This window comes from Drosophila bipectinata, chromosome XR (assembly GCF_030179905.1).
Source record: "Drosophila bipectinata strain 14024-0381.07 chromosome XR, DbipHiC1v2, whole genome shotgun sequence".
Lineage (NCBI taxonomy): Eukaryota > Metazoa > Arthropoda > Insecta > Diptera > Drosophilidae > Drosophila > Drosophila bipectinata.
Window position 1 is genome coordinate 18,880,906 of NC_091735.1, and position 17,150 is coordinate 18,898,055.

At 41.4% G+C, this 17,150-nt stretch overlaps 2 protein-coding genes across 5 annotated transcripts in view; both read right to left on the minus strand.

The window, feature by feature from the left end:
- LOC138925649 (fibroleukin-like) overlaps positions 1 to 17,150 on the minus strand; it is a 53,284-nt gene that overhangs the window by 26,907 nt on the left and 9,227 nt on the right. The gene's annotated exons all lie outside the window — the stretch shown is intronic.
- LOC138927808 (microtubule-associated protein futsch-like) lies at positions 703 to 11,872 on the minus strand. Of its 4 annotated transcripts, none has more exons than XM_070283152.1 (2): positions 9,698 to 11,872; positions 703 to 9,553 (listed from the first exon to the last, which is right to left on the minus strand). In XM_070283152.1, exons 1-2 carry the CDS (start codon positions 11,757 to 11,759, stop codon positions 747 to 749), a joined length of 10,869 nt encoding a protein of 3,622 aa, XP_070139253.1. In that variant the 5' UTR covers positions 11,760 to 11,872; the 3' UTR covers positions 703 to 746. The 4 variants fall into 4 exon arrangements, with proteins under 4 accessions (XP_070139253.1, XP_070139254.1, XP_070139256.1 ...); XM_070283153.1 differs by having other exon boundaries at positions 704 to 6,563; positions 6,810 to 11,872; XM_070283155.1 differs by having other exon boundaries at positions 704 to 2,996; positions 3,612 to 11,872.

Sequence of the window (17,150 nt, forward strand, 5' to 3'; positions counted from 1 at the left end):
AAATTTGAACTTTTTTTTTAAACTTTTTGAAGCTACAATTTAAAACATTTTTATTTTTAGATGCCGTATCTTTGGCAAACATCTTGAGCCAAGAACCTTAAAAATTCGTAGATCGGTTCTGCATAAAACTGCATCTAAATCAAAGAAAATTATATTCTTACGATTTTTTCTTCAATATTCTAGGGGGTTCCATTTAAAAATCGACAAAAATGCATTGGGGCACTCTAAGACCCTCGGAAAAGGCTATATCTTTGGCAAACATCATTCGATTATTATAGGGAGTACCTTAAACGAGTCGTAGATCGAATTTCCATAAAACTGCACCCAAATCTAGGAAAATAATATTTTTCATATTTTTTCTTCAAATTTCTAGGGGATCCCCTTCAAAAATCCACAATAATGCATGGGGGCACTATATGACCCCCGGCAAAGGCTATATCTTTGGCAAACATCATCTGAGTCTTGAGGAGAATACCTTAAACAGTTCGTAGATTGATTCTCCATAAAACTGCATCTAAATCCAAGAAATTTATATAGGAAAAGAAAAGTCCAATTTATGTCCAAGTCTTTTAGAAATTAGTTGAGAAATAGTACATTAGATATCTCTCTTTTTGAGTTAAAAATGAGAACCCCTTCCCAACCTTAAAAGTGACTAAAAAACCTTTTAAAAAATACCTTATGTTCCAGATGTATTTAACAGAAAAATATAACTTTTAACATCCCGATTGGAACTATAAATTTAAACTTTAAAGATCGCTATCATCGTCGGATGTTCGAAGCGGTTCGTTAGACAGTTTTAGATTATTGGTGGGTGCCTTGCAAATCGGGCAACTCTTGAGATCCCCTTCAAATTCACGGTCTGGATGCATATCGCAGACCCGAGCAATTCGGCCGTAACAAATTTTAGAACATTTGCGACACTTCAAACCACTCATGGGACGCATGCAGAGGCACTTAGTACTTGAAAGGGGTTCCATTTTGTTGACAGAATCAGATTCTATAGCATCTTTTTGCTTTTCAGGCACTACATCAAGAATATTACCATCGGAATCACTAATCCCTAACTTTATATTGCCTATCTTGTCGTAAACTTTGCTGAATCCTTCCATAATCGAATTTGTCTTTGAATTAATCGCATCTAACGCCTTTCTTCGTGGTGAGATGACTTCTTTTTTCATTTGAAGTACCGGCACACTAGCAAGGTTTTTTGCGAATATTAATTCCTTCTCCGTCATTGGACGAAGGGACGTTTCAGACGATAGGCCCTTCAACTTCGGGGTCTCCAAGTTCTGCTTAGGTTCTACGTACTTGAAGCTCGGCTTAGGTTTTACGTATTCGGAATTCATCTGGTCCTCACCAAGAGCTCTATATATAGGCTGTTCTGTATGATCCTTGGAGCATTGGGATGAGACGATTTCATTATTCAGCTCCATAAGCGTTAGACTCCCAAGTCTTTTCCTGGATTCCCATTCCTGTTCTGGATTTTGATGATAGGCCCGTTTAGGTGGGCCCTTGAACTTGCCGAGCGGATTGTCACTTTCTTTACGCATCACATCGCTTTTTAATACTTTTTTCTTCTCCGGATCTGCAAATTGAACGATGTTGAACGATTTGTTGGAGTGTTCTGTCACTTCATTTTGTCTTGGTCCTCCTGTTTCAGATTTGGTTGGGCAGCGCCATGTATTCCATACGTCCGGCGTCGTTTGAGGTTTTCCCCAAATCGGATGAATAGAAGCTGTCGGGGTCTCCAAGTTCTGCTTAGGTGCTACGTTCTCCAACTTGGTCTGGTCTTCGACAAATTCTCCAGTCAACGTATCAGTTACTTCACTTCGACATAGTCCACCTGATTCAGATTTGGTCGGGCAGCGCCATGCATTCCATACGTCCGGCGTCGATTGAGGTTTTCCCAAAATCGGATGAATAGAAGCTGTCGGGGTCTCCAAGTTCTGCTTAGGTGCTACGTATTCCAACTTGCTTTGTTTCAATTTGAATATTTTTTCCTTTTGAGCTTTTGTTTCAGAATTGGTCGGGCAGCGCCATTTATTCCATACGTCCGGCGTCGTTTGAGGTTTTTCCCAAGAGGGATGAATAGAAACTGTTGGGGTCTCGAAGTTCTGCTTAGGTTCTACGTTCTCCAACTTGGTCCGGTCTTCAACTTTTTCTCTAGTATCAGTTACTTCACTTCTACTTGGTACTCCTGTTTCAGATTTGGTCGGGCAGCGCCATTTATTCCATACGACCGGCGTCGTTTGAGGTTTTCCCCAAGTGGGATGAATAGAAGCTGTCGGGGTCTCGAAGTTCTGCTTAGGTTCTACGTTCTCCAACTTGGTCCGGTCTTCAACTTTTTCTCTAGTATCAGTTACTTCACTTCTACTTGGTACTCCTGTTTCAGATTTGGTCGGGCAGCGCCATTTATTCCATACGTCCGGCGTCGTTTGAGGTTTTCCCAAAATCGGATGAATAGAAGCTGTCGGGGTCTCCCAGTTCTGCTTAGGTGCTACGTATTCCAACTTGCTTTGTTTCAATTTAAATATATTTTTTTTGTGAGCTTCTGTTTCAGATTTGGGCGGGAAGCGACATTTATTCCAGTCGTTCGGCGTCGATTGAGCTTTTTCCCTAATCGGATAATTATCTAATGTTGGGCTCTCCAAGTTCTGCTTAGGTTCTACATATTCTAGCTGACTCTGTTCTTCTTCCACCAGTATTTTATTCTGTTTAACTTCGATTTCTGTGCCAATAATTCGATTGAGTTCCGTTGCTAAACTATTCATGGTGAACCGACATTTTCTTTTATCGAAAACATGCGTCGATGATGGACCGATAAGGTCTGAACTTTCCAGGTTGCGGTCCATTTCCTTAGTGTCTTTTCCGACCTTCTCTTCTACATCATTCTTCAACTCGATCTTCGGTACGGGATCTTGAGGATGCGTTGATGATGGACCGATGAAATCTGAACTTTCCAGGTTGCGGTCCATTTCCTTAGTGTCTTTTCCGACCTTCTCTTCTACATCATTCTTCAACTCGATCTTCGGTACGGGATCTTGAGGATGCGTCGATGATGGACCGATAACGTCAAAAGTTTCCAGGTTGCGATCCATTTCCTTAGTGTCTTTTCCGACCTTCTCTTCTACATCATTCTTCAACTCGATCTTCGGTACGGGATCTTGAGGATGCGTTGATGATGGAGCGATGAAATCTGAACTTTCCAGGTTTCGATCCATTTCCTTAGAATCTTTTCCGACCTCCTCTTCTACATCATTCTTCAACTCGATCTTCGGTACGGGATCTTGAAGATGCGTCGATGATGGACCGATAACGTCAAAAGTTTCCAGGTTGCGATCCATTTCCTTAGTGTCTTTTCCGACCTTTTCTTCTACATCATTCTTCAACTCGATCTTCGGTACGGGATCTTGAAGATGCGTCGATGATGGACCGATAACGTCAAAAGTTTCCAGATTGCGATCCATTTCCTTAGAATCTTTTCCGACCTCCTCTTCTACATCATTCTTCAACTCGATCTTCGGTACGGGATCTTGAGGATGCGTTGATGATGGACCGATGAAATCTGAACTTTCCAGGTTGCGATCCATTTCCTTAGAATCTTTTCCGACCTCCTCTTCTACATCATTCTTCAACTCGATCTTCGGTACGGGATCTTGAAGATGCGTCGATGATGGACCGATAACGTCAAAAGTTTCCAGGTGTCGATCCATTTCCTTAGAATCTTTTCCGACCTCCTCTTCTACATCATTCTTCAACTCGATCTTCGGTACGGGATCTTGAAGATGCGTCGATGATGGACCGATAACGTCAAAAGTTTCCAGGTGTCGATCCATTTCCTTAGAATCTTTTCCGACCTCCTCTTCTACATCATTCTTCAACTCGATCTTCGGTACGGGATCTTGAAGATGAGTCGATGATGGACCGATAACGTCAAAAGTTTCCAGGTTGCGATCCATTTCCTTAGAATCTTTTCCGACCTCCTCTTCTACATCATTCTTCAACTCGATCTTCGGTACGGGATCTTGAAGATGCGTCGATGATGGACCGATAACGTCAAAAGTTTCCAGGTGTCGATCCATTTCCTTAGAATCTTTTCCGACCTCCTCTTCTACATCATTCTTCAACTCGATCTTCGGTACGGGATCTTGAAGATGCGTCGATGATGGACCGATAACGTCAAAAGTTTCCAGGTGTCGATCCATTTCCTTAGAATCTTTTCCGACCTCCTCTTCTACATCATTCTTCAACTCGATCTTCGGTACGGGATCTTGAAGATGAGTCGATGATGGACCGATAACGTCAAAAGTTTCCAGGTTGCGATCCATTTCCTTAGTGTCTTTTCCGACCTTCTCTTCTACATCATTCTTCAACTCGATCTTCGGTACAAGATCTTGAAGATGAGTCGATGATGGACCGATAACGTCAAAAGTTTCCAGGTGTCGATCCATTTCCTTAGAATCTTTTCCGACCTCCTCTTCTACATCATTCTTCAACTCGATCTTCGGTACGGGATCTTGAAGATGAGTCGATGATGGACCGATAACGTCAAAAGTTTCCAGGTTGCGATCCATTTCCTTAGTATCTTTTCCGACCTTCTCTTCTACATCATTCTTCAACTCGATCTTCGGTACGGGATCTTGAAGATGAGTCGATGATGGACCGATAACGTCAAAAGTTTCCAGGTTGCGATCCATTTCCTTAGAATCTTTTCCGACCTCCTCTTCTACATCATTCTTCAACTCGATCTTCGGTACGGGATCTTGAAGATGCGTCGATGATGGACCGATAACGTCAAAAGTTTCCAGGTGTCGATCCATTTCCTTAGAATCTTTTCCGACCTCCTCTTCTACATCATTCTTCAACTCGATCTTCGGTACGGGATCTTGAAGATGCGTCGATGATGGACCGATAACGTCAAAAGTTTCCAGGTGTCGATCCATTTCCTTAGTGTCTTTTCCGACCTTCTCTTCAACATCATTCTTTAACTCGATCTCCGGTACGGGATCTTGAAGATGCGCCGATGATGGACCGATAACGTCAAAAGTTTCCAGGTTGCGATCCATTTCCTTAGAATCTTTTCCGACCTCCTCTTCTACATCATTCTTCAATTCGATCTTCGGTACGGGATCTTGAGGATGCGTTGATGATGGACCGATGAAATCTGAACTTTCCAGGTTTCGATCCATTTCCTTAGTGTCTTTTCCGACCTCCTTTTCTACATTATTCTTCAACTCGATCTTCGGTACGGGATCTTGAAGATGCGCCGATGATGGACCGATAACGTCAAAAGTTTCCAGGTTGCGATCCATTTCCTTAGTGTCTTTTCCGACCTTCTCTTCTACATCATTCTTCAACTCGATCTTCGGTACGGGATCTTGAAGATGAGTCGATGATGGACCGATAACGTCAAAAGTTTCCAGGTTGCGATCCATTTCCTTAGTGTCTTTTCCGACCTTTTCTTCTACATCATTCTTCAACTCGATCTCCGGTACGAGATCTTGAGGATGCGTCGATGATGGACCGATAACGTCAAAAGTTTCCAGGTTGCGATCCATTTCCTTAGTGTCTTTTCCGACCTTCTCTTCTACATCATTCTTCAACTCGATCTTCGGTACGGGATCTTGAAGATGAGTCGATGATGGACCGATAACGTCAAAAGTTTCCAGGTTGCGATCCATTTCCTTAGTGTCTTTTCCGACCTTTTCTTCTACATCATTCTTCAACTCGATCTCCGGTACGAGATCTTGAGGATGCGTCGATGATGGACCGATAACGTCAAAAGTTTCCAGGTTGCGATCCATTTCCTTAGTGTCTTTTCCGACCTTCTCTTCTACATCATTCTTCAACTCGATCTTCGGTACGGGATCTTGAAGATGAGTCGATGATGGACCGATAACGTCAAAAGTTTCCAGGTTGCGATCCATTTCCTTAGTGTCTTTTCCGACCTTCTCTTCTACATCATTCTTCAACTCGATCTTCGGTACGGGATCTTGAGGATGCGTCGATGATGGACCGATAACGTCAAAAGTTTCCAGGTTGCGATCCATTTCCTTAGTGTCTTTTCCGACCTTCTCTTCTACATCATTCTTCAACTCGATCTCCGGTACGAGATCTTGAAGATGCGTCGATGATGGACCGATAACGTCAAAAGTTTCCAGGTTGCGATCCATTTCCTTAGTGTCTTTTCCGACCTTTTCTTCTACATCATTCTTCAACTCGATCTTCGGTACGAGATCTTGAGGATGCGTCGATGATGGACCGAAAACGTCAAAAGTTTCCAGGTTGCGATCCATTTCCTTAGAATCTTTTCCGACCTCCTCTTCTACATCATTCTTCAACTCGATCTTCGGTACGGGATCTTGAAGATGAGTCGATGATGGACCGATAAGGTCTGAACTTTCCAGGTTGCGGTCCATTTCCTTAGTGTCTTTTCCGACCTTCTCTTCTACATCATTCTTCAACTCGATCTTCGGTACGGGATCTTGAGGATGCGTTGATGATGGACCGATGAAATCTGAACTTTCCAGGTTGCGGTCCATTTCCTTAGTGTCTTTTCCGACCTTCTCTTCTACATCATTCTTCAACTCGATCTTCGGTACGGGATCTTGAGGATGCGTCGATGATGGACCGATAACGTCAAAAGTTTCCAGGTTGCGATCCATTTCCTTAGTGTCTTTTCCGACCTTCTCTTCTACATCATTCTTCAACTCGATCTTCGGTACGGGATCTTGAGGATGCGTTGATGATGGACCGATGAAATCTGAACTTTCCAGGTTTCGATCCATTTCCTTAGAATCTTTTCCGACCTCCTCTTCTACATCATTCTTCAACTCGATCTTCGGTACGGGATCTTGAAGATGCGTCGATGATGGACCGATAACGTCAAAAGTTTCCAGGTTGCGATCCATTTCCTTAGAATCTTTTCCGACCTCCTCTTCTACATCATTCTTCAACTCGATCTTCGGTACGGGATCTTGAAGATGAGTCGATGATGGACCGATAACGTCAAAAGTTTCCAGGTTGCGATCCATTTCCTTAGTGTCTTTTCCAGCCTCCTTTTCTACATTATTCTTCAACTCGATCTTCGGTACGGGATCTTGAAGATGCGTCGATGATGGACCGATAACGTCAAAAGTTTCCAGGTTGCGATCCATTTCCTTAGAATCTTTTCCGACCTTCTCACCTACATCATTCTTCAACTCGATCTTCGGTACGGGATCTTGAAGATGCTTCGATGATGGACCGATAACGTCAAAAGTTTCCAGGTGTCGATCCATTTCCTTAGAATCTTTTCCGACCTCCTCTTCTACATCATTCTTCAACTCGATCTTCGGTACGGGATCTTGAAGATGCGTCGATGATGGACCGATAACGTCAAAAGTTTCCAGGTTGCGGTCCATTTCCATTTCTTTTTCTACTTTTTTTTTCCAATCTTCGTCTAAAGGTGAATCTTTCAAGACTACACTCGTATCGATAACTTCCTCCTTGTTCCAGGTGAGTGTCTTCCCCTTAAGTTCTTCAATTTCATGTTCAACATATATTTGCAAATTTGTTTCACTCTTATCGATAACATCCGACAGGTTCTCGCTTGTAATTTTCTTAAGATCGAATCCGATGTCTGATTCCATTGTTTTCCGGTTTGAATTCGGTGAGGAATCTTGAGCGATGTTGGTCTCCGTGTCAGTTCCTGTAGATGGTGGATCATTAAAGATTTCCCATTCATTGATATCATTTGACTGGTTCACGCTGCGTTTCAGTGTATTAAGGTTACTTATAAAATCTGCTCTTACTTTTTTCCATTCTATTTTCGCTAATGGATCTTGATGGATGTTGGCTTTAGACTCATCAGAAGATGAATGACAGTTCCGCCTATCACCTTTTTTATTTTTCTCAATAAAATCTAGAAGGTTTAGGTTACGATTCTTTACGTTCAAGTGTGCTTGAAGTTCCTTATATATTCGTTGTGTGTAATTTTCATTTGGAAGTGTCCAAGATATTTTTGGCTTGGACTCTGTTACCAAGAGCGATAAACTCTGTTGAGCAATAGATTCTCTTACCGAAAATGACGGGTCCTTCAAAACTCTCTTAGCGATAACATCTGACTGGTTCATGTTGTGTTTTCGTTTCATTATCGTTTTTGTGATATCATTTTTTTTCAATTTATCATGCGTTAACTTAACATGATTGATTTTGGTCTTGAACTCAGTTACCTCACAAGTTCCGCTCTCATCGTTAACATCCGTTTGGTTCACGTTGCGATTAAAATTCTTTATCTCGTCTTTGGCTTTAATTCTTTTCCAACTTTGATTAGGCAACGGATCTTGAGCGATGTTGCTCTTGGTCTCTATTACCGCAGATGAATCCTTCAAGATGGCACTCTTACTTGGCATTCCGGGTGACTTCGCTTTGCCTTCGTATGTGACTTCACGAGACTCGATCCGTGAAACGGACATTGCACGACTGGTCCTCGAATATGAACCTCTTAAGCCAGGTAAGGGTTGCTTCGCCTTGTCTTCTTTAAGTTCTGGATACCTGTTGGCTTTGGTCTCGACCCGGGAAACTGACATATTACGACGGAATCTTGAACTTATAGGGACAGCTTTGGGAAGCAGCGCTTTGCCTTCGTCTATAAATGGATTCTTTACTTCCCAAAACGTCATAGGCTTCACCGGGATAGGAATATTCATCCTCTCATGGTTGGCAGACTGTCTCCCTGTGCGAGTGCTCTCATCACTTGGTGTCATATCGCTTGACTGGTGACTATCACTTGACTGGTTCTTTGCTGCTTGGGGCTCGTTCCGGGTAACCGACATAGTACGAGAAGCAACGGTCCTCGAGTTTGGACCTCTACGGTTAGTTTCGGGCTTCTTGGGTGGCGTAGCCTCTGGTTTTTGTGCCGTTCCCTCTGTGCCCGTTTTAAGTTTTGGCTTTGCGGCTTGAGTCCTGCCGACTTGGATGTCGATCTGGGACACCGACCTCGAGTATTGGCCTCTTGGGGCAGCTCCGAGCGTCCTCGCTTTGCCTTCGTCTGTGACTTCACGAGACTCGATCCGTGAAACTGACATTGCACGACTGGTCCTCGAGTATGGCCCTCCTGCGATCGGTACGGGTTGCTTCTTCGCCTTGTCTCCTTTGATTTCTGGACACCTTTTGGCTTGGGTCTCGATCCGGGAAAGTGACATGTTACGAGGCGCTCTTGAACCTTTTGGAGGCCCTTGAGCTACGGGCAGCGGCGCTTTGCCTTCGTCTGTAAATGTATTCTTCTCTTCGCAGAACCTTACAGACTTCATCAGGATAGGAATATTTGACCTCTCACGGTTGGCAGACTGTCTCCTTGTGCGAGTGCTCTCATCACTTGGTGTCATGTCAATGTTGGTCTTGGACTCTGTTACCGGAGATGGATGCTTTAAGATGTCACTCTTACCGATAACTTTCGAGTTGTTCAGGTTGCGTTCCATTTCGTGCATGTGTTCATCGACTACCTTTTCTATATCATTCCTCCTGTCTTCAACCGTTGATGGATCTTGAGTGGTGTTGGTCTTGGCCTCAGGTTTCGAAGATGTTTGATTCTTCAGGATGTTTCTCTCAACGATAACATCAGACTGGTTCAGGTTGTATTCCAACTCGTTCAGGTCCGGTTGGAGTTCCTTTTCAACGGGTGGTAGGTCTTGAGCGGTGTTGGTCTCGGCCTCAGATTTCGAAGATATTTGATCCTTCAAGATGTCATTCCTACCGAAGACACGTGACTGGTTAAGGTTGGGTTCCATTTCTCTCTTGTCTTCGACTTCAACCTTGACTTCTTTTTCTATTTTATTCTTCCGATCCTCATGGTCGATCCTCAAGCCGATCCTCAAGTCTGGCTTACTTTCTACAATCTCTAATGTGTTCTGGTTGCCTTCCATTTGATTTTCTGAAATAGTCTGCGAAATACTAGTCATAGACCTGGGTAAGATTTGGTGGGCAGCAATTTCCTCAGGCATAAAGCGATTCAAATTTTCATTTCTACCTTTTTGAACAGTAGATGTTATGCGGCTTGTACGATCCTCTTCTTTATCCGTCACTGCTGTCTTATCCTTGGGGGCCTTTAAGATCTTTCGGAGAACTGTGACAAGTTGTGAATCTGTGGTGTTAGCCGGCTCCCGATTCTGAATTTCTGACTGCTGCACATTGCTGTCGTTTTCCTTTGGAAGGTTATTTATCGGCGTCCTGGCCCTGTTGGGGTGAGCCGAGACACTTCTGTCTGGCTTATGTGAAGACTGGTTCTTTGCTGCTTGGGGCTCGTTCCGGGTAACCGACATAGTACGAGAAGCAATGGTCGTCGAGTTCGGACCTCTACGGTTAGTTTCGGGCTTCTTGGGAGCCGTAGCCTGTGGATTCTGCGCCATTCCCTTTGTGCCCGTTTTAAGTTCCGGCCTTGCGGCTTGAGTCCTGCCGACTTGGATGTCGATCTGGGACACCGACCTCGAGTATTGGCCTCGTGGGGCAGCTACGAGCATCTTCGCTTTGCCTTCGTCTGTGACTTCACGAGACTCGATCCGTGAAACTGACATTGCACGACTGGTCCTCGAGTATGCACCTTTTGGATATGCACCTCGAGTATGCTTCGCCTTGTCTTCTATGAGTTCTGGATACCTTTTGGCTTGGGTCTCGATCCGGGAAACTGACATATTACGAGAGGGTCTAAAATTTCTTGGGTTAGCTATAGGCAGCATGGCGTTGCCTACGTCTATAAATGAATTCTTCTCTTCGCAGAACCTTACAGACTTCATCAGGATAGGAATATTTGACCTCTCACGGTTGGCAGACTGTCTCCTTGTGCGAGTGCTCTCATCACTTGGTGTCATGTCGATGTTGGTCTCTGTTACCGGAGATGGATGCTTTAAGATGCCACTCTTACCGATAACTTTCGAGTTGTTCAGGTTGCGTTCCATTTCGTGCATGTGTTCATCGACTACCTTTTCTATATCATTCCTCCTGTCTTCAACCGTTGATGGATCTTGAGTGGTGTTGGTCTCGGCCTCTGGTTTCGAAGAGGTTTGATTCTTCAGGATGTTTCTCTCAACGATAACATCAGACTGGTTCAGGTTGTGTTCCAATTCGTTCAGGTCCGGTTGGAGTTCCTTTTCCTTACAAATTCCGCTCTCATCGTTAACATCCGTTTGGTTCACGTTGCGATTTAAATTCTTTATCTCGTCTTTGCCTTTAATTCTTTTCCAATTTTGATTAGGCAACGCATCTTGAGCTATGTTGGTCTTGGTCTCTATTACCGCAGATGAATCTTTCAAGATGGCACTCTTACTTGGCATTCCGGGTGACTTCGCTTTGCCTCCGTATGTGACTTCACGAGACTCGATCCGTGAAACTGACATTGCACGACTGGTCCTCGAGTATGCACCTTTTGGATATGCACCTGGAGTATGCTTCGCCTTGTCTTCTTTGAGTTCTGAATACCTGTTGGCATTGGTTTCGATCCGGGAAACTGACATGTTACGAGGCGCTCTTGAACCTCTTGGGGGCCGTTCAGCTACGGGAAACAGTGCTTTTCCTTCGTCTGTAAATTGATTTTTCACTTCGCAGAACCTTATAGGCTTAATTCGGATAGGAATATTTGACCTCCTTGTGCAAGGGGTCTCATCACTTGGTGCATTGTCGACTGTTGACTGGCTTGGGTCGTCTTGTGGTTTCTCTGCAGAGAAGGTCGTTAAAGGAGAAGGCTCCGTGTCTTGAATATTATTTTGGTCTTTGTTTTTTTCCATATTGATCGTTTAATCCCAACTCTTTTTTTTTTTTTGGATATTGAAAAAATCGAAATTTAATTCACCACTTTTTTTTATTTTAATGTTTTTGGGAGACAACCGATTGGATTGAGTTTTCGTTTTGGAATGAAATTCTAGGGCCTGGCTCTTGACACGACCGTTTTGACAGAGCCTACTTTTTTGAATTGACTTTTCGCAAGGAGTACTTGATTGTAAATATTTTGAAAATGTAAAATTTTAAAAACAAAACTTAATAATTAAAGTAATTAAAACAATAAGAGTTAACTTTAAGCTCGACCGCAATCCTTTTGGATCAGAAATGATTTTCTTAATAAATAATTCGCACTGAAGTTACTGCCGCTCCCCTGCTACCTTGACAGATTATCCCCTCTATCGAGGTCCTCGGAACTAATCCCATTTGAGAGCCAAGATGGATTTACAAAACATCCCGACATCCCCCATCATCCAATCTGGCCCAGCCAATTATGTTGAGAATCGAATCGAACTGAAGTGAAGAAGGGAAGGAAAGTAGTAGTTTATTCACTGAAACCCACACCCAAAAGGATACTAGATACTGGATATCCTTTTGTCCTTTTTGTGCCATAAGTTGTGCGAGTTGATCTATGCGAAGGCGTCTGTCTTTATCCCCAATGCGACAACTTCAACTTCACATAAACAATTGCTTAACCAAACACTCACTTATTCGTCCTGGACAGATGCCGCACATAAACACACACATACAACGTGTGTGGACCAAGGACCAAGGATGTGTATATGGTGGGGTAGAGGAGAATATGTTTTTGTTATTGATTCATAAATATTTCAATACACATTCGGAACTCGAAACGGGAACATGGCAACCAATTTCAATGAATATATCAAACAACTATAAAAATGCCGCAAAGTGTTTTCCTTTTTGGCCAAAAACTCGAAGCTTACCTTCGAAGCGGGAAAGGCAAGGAAAAAAAAAAGGACATGAAAAGAGGACCCAACGCTAATACTTATCGGCATCAACAGTTAAAAAAGAAATTCATTCATTCATTCTCTTGAATTTTCATTTTTATTTATTTGCGCATATTTGATTTGAGTTGGAAACTCGATTTCAAAACGAAAGACGAAAATCTAAATACTCTATAGAGTCTATATTTTAAAACATTTTATAAATATAATATTTTTGTTTTTATAAATTATCAAGTCTTATATTAATTAGTTAATTGTTTAGTTTCTTCCTTAAATTTGAATTACAAGTAAGAGTATTGGAAAAAATAAAAGAGATATCTTTGAGAAATAAATCCAAGTTCCAGGACAATCCACTCCAGGATGCTTATGGCTTTTTATGTGCCTTGTTTGGTGTGCCTGCTCCTTCGACTTGCCTCCTTAGTCTTTCAGCCTTCATACTTCATCCTTCGCCTTGGCCAGAAGAAGCATATTGAAGTAGGCGTGTGTCCGAGTATGTGGCCATAATGTCCTCTCCTGTCTCCGTATCTGCCAATAAAAAAAAAAAAGGACAAATACACACATACACGTAAACTACTAACGGACAAAGCGGACACAGCGGACACAACGGACATTAAGGACAAACGTATATTTGGATTTGGATTCAGATTGCGCCTCACACACAGTTATAAAGCATATATCTGCTGTTTGCCTGATTTAAATATCTCCTTGGAGTCGCAGACGGCACTGTCCGCCATGTCCGCCCTGTCCGCACAGTTCTCATATGTCCATATGTCTGCTTTGTTCGTTAGTTGGGAAGTTCTGTATGCTCGGGATCGAGCATATAGTCTAAGGGTTATGCTAAATATTTATGCATGACTGCTTTTCTGTGACATCAAATAAATCACTTTTATAGTTTTTATGTGTGGCTGCTGGGAGTTTCTCAATATTCCTTACTACTACTACATTTTTTTTTTTTCTTACCACATTTTTTAGTGCTATTTGAGGGTTGTAGGGTGCTGGCTGCTCAGTATCCTGCTGAGGCTAAGTTTTTGGGCCATATTTTTTATTGAGTTGAACAAATTGCTAGACATTCCCAATTGAAGGGCAAACAATGGCGACAAGATTTTTGTGTATTTTATATTCTTGGATAACCCTTGGATAGCATGGCAATCTTCAATAGGAATGATAGCTGGAGGTGGTGGCTGGTGTGGGCTGTGTGGGCTGTGTGATGTTTTTGGATTTTGCAGATTTCACCTGCAGGAGAAAATACTCTTGAAAATACAACTGCCTTCCGTCCTGTCCATCCATCCATCCATTCATCCATCCTGCTGGCCAAAACGCTTGACACTTGACCGAAAACATCAAATCCCCATTAAGCCAAAGGCAAAGGGGGATACGAATCGAGTGGCACGGTGGCACAATGCCCTCGGGAAGACATCCTGCCAGCCGTCCATGCCTGCCTCACTGACTGCATGCCGCCTGCCTGCTTGTCTGCCTGTTCCCCTGCCTGTTTGTGGCAACAACAGAGCAGGGGGCTTCGGGGATCCGGGGCTTCGGGCCTTCAAACATTGGACAGTAATAATACTTGGATTTGCTTTGCATATTTTTCAGCCAAGCTTACTTTATATATTTTTTTTTATAAATATTTAGTTTTGGTTAATGGGAAACCAGCGATTTTCTTTCTTGTAGTATATAGAGGATATTAAAAGCTCATTATTAAGCCTAAGGTGTGTAATTATTTAAGGCAGTTAAGTCAGAATATTTTTAAATTCAGAAATAAAAAATTAAAAAATTATACGAAGTTTTTTAATAGTAGCTTCAATGTAGCTTTTGCAACAAAAAAAATAGATCTTCAATTTATTTAAACAAAAAGGATAAAAATTTTACACAAAAAACTGATATTAATGAACTGACACAAAACTGCCAGAATATTTAAAACTGACACAAATATTCTATGTCGTTTTTTTGGACTTTGATGCAAAATAAAAAAATAACAAAAAAATAAATATGTTTGTTTAGCATTAAATAAAAAAAGAAAAACAAGACAAGAGTAAGCAATTTTTTAAATTCGGCACTTTTATTTATTCTTATGAGGCACATTATGTTTATGCATCTATAGAAGCATGGCATGCAAAGTAACAAAACCCTTTGTAGTTCCGAAAAAAAAATTTAAAAAATAAATTAAATTTAAAAATTCAAAAAACAAATAAAAAAAGAAAATCAGAAAAAAGACATATATAGGCGAATGGCTTGTAAGGTGACCAATGCAGTTTCTTAATAAAATTACAATAAATAAGTAAAATTCAAAAATTAAAAAAAGTAAAAAAAGAAAATCAGAAGTTCCTTGCCGGCAAGAACAACAGAGAATGGGTTTCAACACAAAACCGGCAAAAAAATAAAAAATAAATAAAATAAAAAATGTTAACAGAAGCGTCGCTGTCGGCGTTATCAGAAATGCAAGAGAGCGGAAAAAAAGCTTCGAGAGAGCATAAAGAGCGTGGGAGAAGAGACCACTGCTAGCTCCTGCAATTTGTGCAGCGGGTCAAAGTGCAAGAAAGAGAGGGAGAGAGAGATACCAGAGTACTGCTCAACCTGGATGCTGTTCTGCAAACTTCCGGTTGCTGCAGCATGTGCTAATGTTGCTGCTGCAGCTGCAACATTTGGTCTAGTCCCTTTTTATACACTTAGGAAAACAAAAAAAAATAAAATAAATAAAAAAAAAATAAAAAAATAAATCAGCAAATAAGTCTCAATATCCATATGCCCAACAACAACAAAAAGACCATCGATTAAAAACAATTAAATTTTATAAATAATATTGTTTTAATATTTTTAAAATATTGAAAAAAAAAAAATAATTAAATTAAAAAAACAAAAATAAAAGAAAATAAAAAGATTTTTTTGAGCTAGCCGGTGTTAACTGTGCGGCGCACCGGCTACGACTGAATTTCTGGGACGACATTACCTTAATGGTAAACTCTGATGCCTAGAATTGAGGCCTAGAGATGTGATTTAGCCGATAGATGTATCGAAATATCAGCCCTGATCATAGCGATAATAATGTACGCACCATCTTTGAAAATACCATAACTGAAATTTAATAACTTGAATTAAATGGAAAATGCATTTTATTAAATGCTATTTTTCGCTGTGTACTGCTGACATATCTGCTTCTTCTTATGCTTCTGTTGCCATTTCTGCTTCTTCTGCTTTTGTTGCTGCTCCTGCTACTGCTGCTGCTGCTGCTGCTTCTGTTGCAGCCGCGCAACCTGAAAATGTTGTAACTTTGCAGCTTATCCTGGAAATTACGTAAGCAGCGCAGGGAGCAGAACTTCCAGAGGCGGAGGTGTAGGCGGAGGCGGCATACACACAGAAAACCGGGGGGGAAGAACAAGGAGCCCAAGAGAGGGAAGAGAGAGCTAGCGACACAGAGAGAAAAAGAGGAAGAAACAGAGAGAGAGAGAGAGAGAGAGAGAGTTGGGGTCGCAATACTAGGACTACTGCAATGCTGTCGCAATGAATAAGGCGGCAAATCAAAACAAAACTAAATGAAAAATAAATCGACGACAGACCAAAAAAGGATACCAAATAAGTGGAAAAGAGAACGGAAGAGCGGGAAGGTGGGGAGCGGAAAGAGCAGAGAAGGATCCAAAAGAGGGGTTGGGGGGTCCTAAGGGTTCCCTGGGAATGCAATGAAGCAGCACACACACTGAAATTAGGAGACGACGACGACGACATCGTTGCACCTTTTTGGCTAATGTCACCAGGGGCAGCCAAGGAACAACAACAAAAAAAACACAAGAAAAAGGACAAAAAGAAGGAGGGGACAGGTGTGCGGGGGCTACAAGGAGAAGAAGGCAGAAGGCTGAAGAGGCAGATGAAGAATAAAAGAAAGATTGCCTTTTTAAACCATTAAGAATACAGGATATGTAATCTTTACTGAGAGGAGTTTTTTATACCTTAGGAATTAAAATATATTAAAATATATAAAATATTTATTAAAAATACTCCATAGCCTACTTGAGATACTTATATTATTTATTTTTTTTTTTAAATTCGTACAAAAAAAAAGTGTTATTTATAAATATTACTCATACGCCCTGTAGGCTTCGCCCCTATATAAATAAACTTAAAATACTAAACTAAATTTGTGTGTACAAAATATTCTGAATAATATATAAATTTAAATTTTGTTTTTAAATTAATTTTTGGCGTTTATTTTTATTTCTATTTCTATTTTTAAAACATACGCCACTCATACGTCAACATGGCGTATGAGTAATATTTTGATGTTCAACAAAAAATATTACTCCCACACAATTTATCCTTCAAATCCACACATTAAACTTAAAAATAAGTTATAAAATTTTATTTCCGTATGCAAGATTTGTGGAATCAGCCTTTAAAAATGAGAAACTAAAATATTTATAGCATACATTTTGGCATAAGTCA

Bases quoted from the DNA above. Each gene is read 5' to 3' on its own strand.
- LOC138927808 (XM_070283152.1), bottom strand. From the start codon at position 11,759: ATGGAAAAAAACAAAGACCAAAATAATATTCAAGACACGGAGCCTTCT. The intron at 9,554-9,697 runs CTGAGGCCGAGA...CATCTTCGAAAC, and splicing joins GGATCAAATATCTTCGAAAT to CTGAGGCCAAGACCAACACC.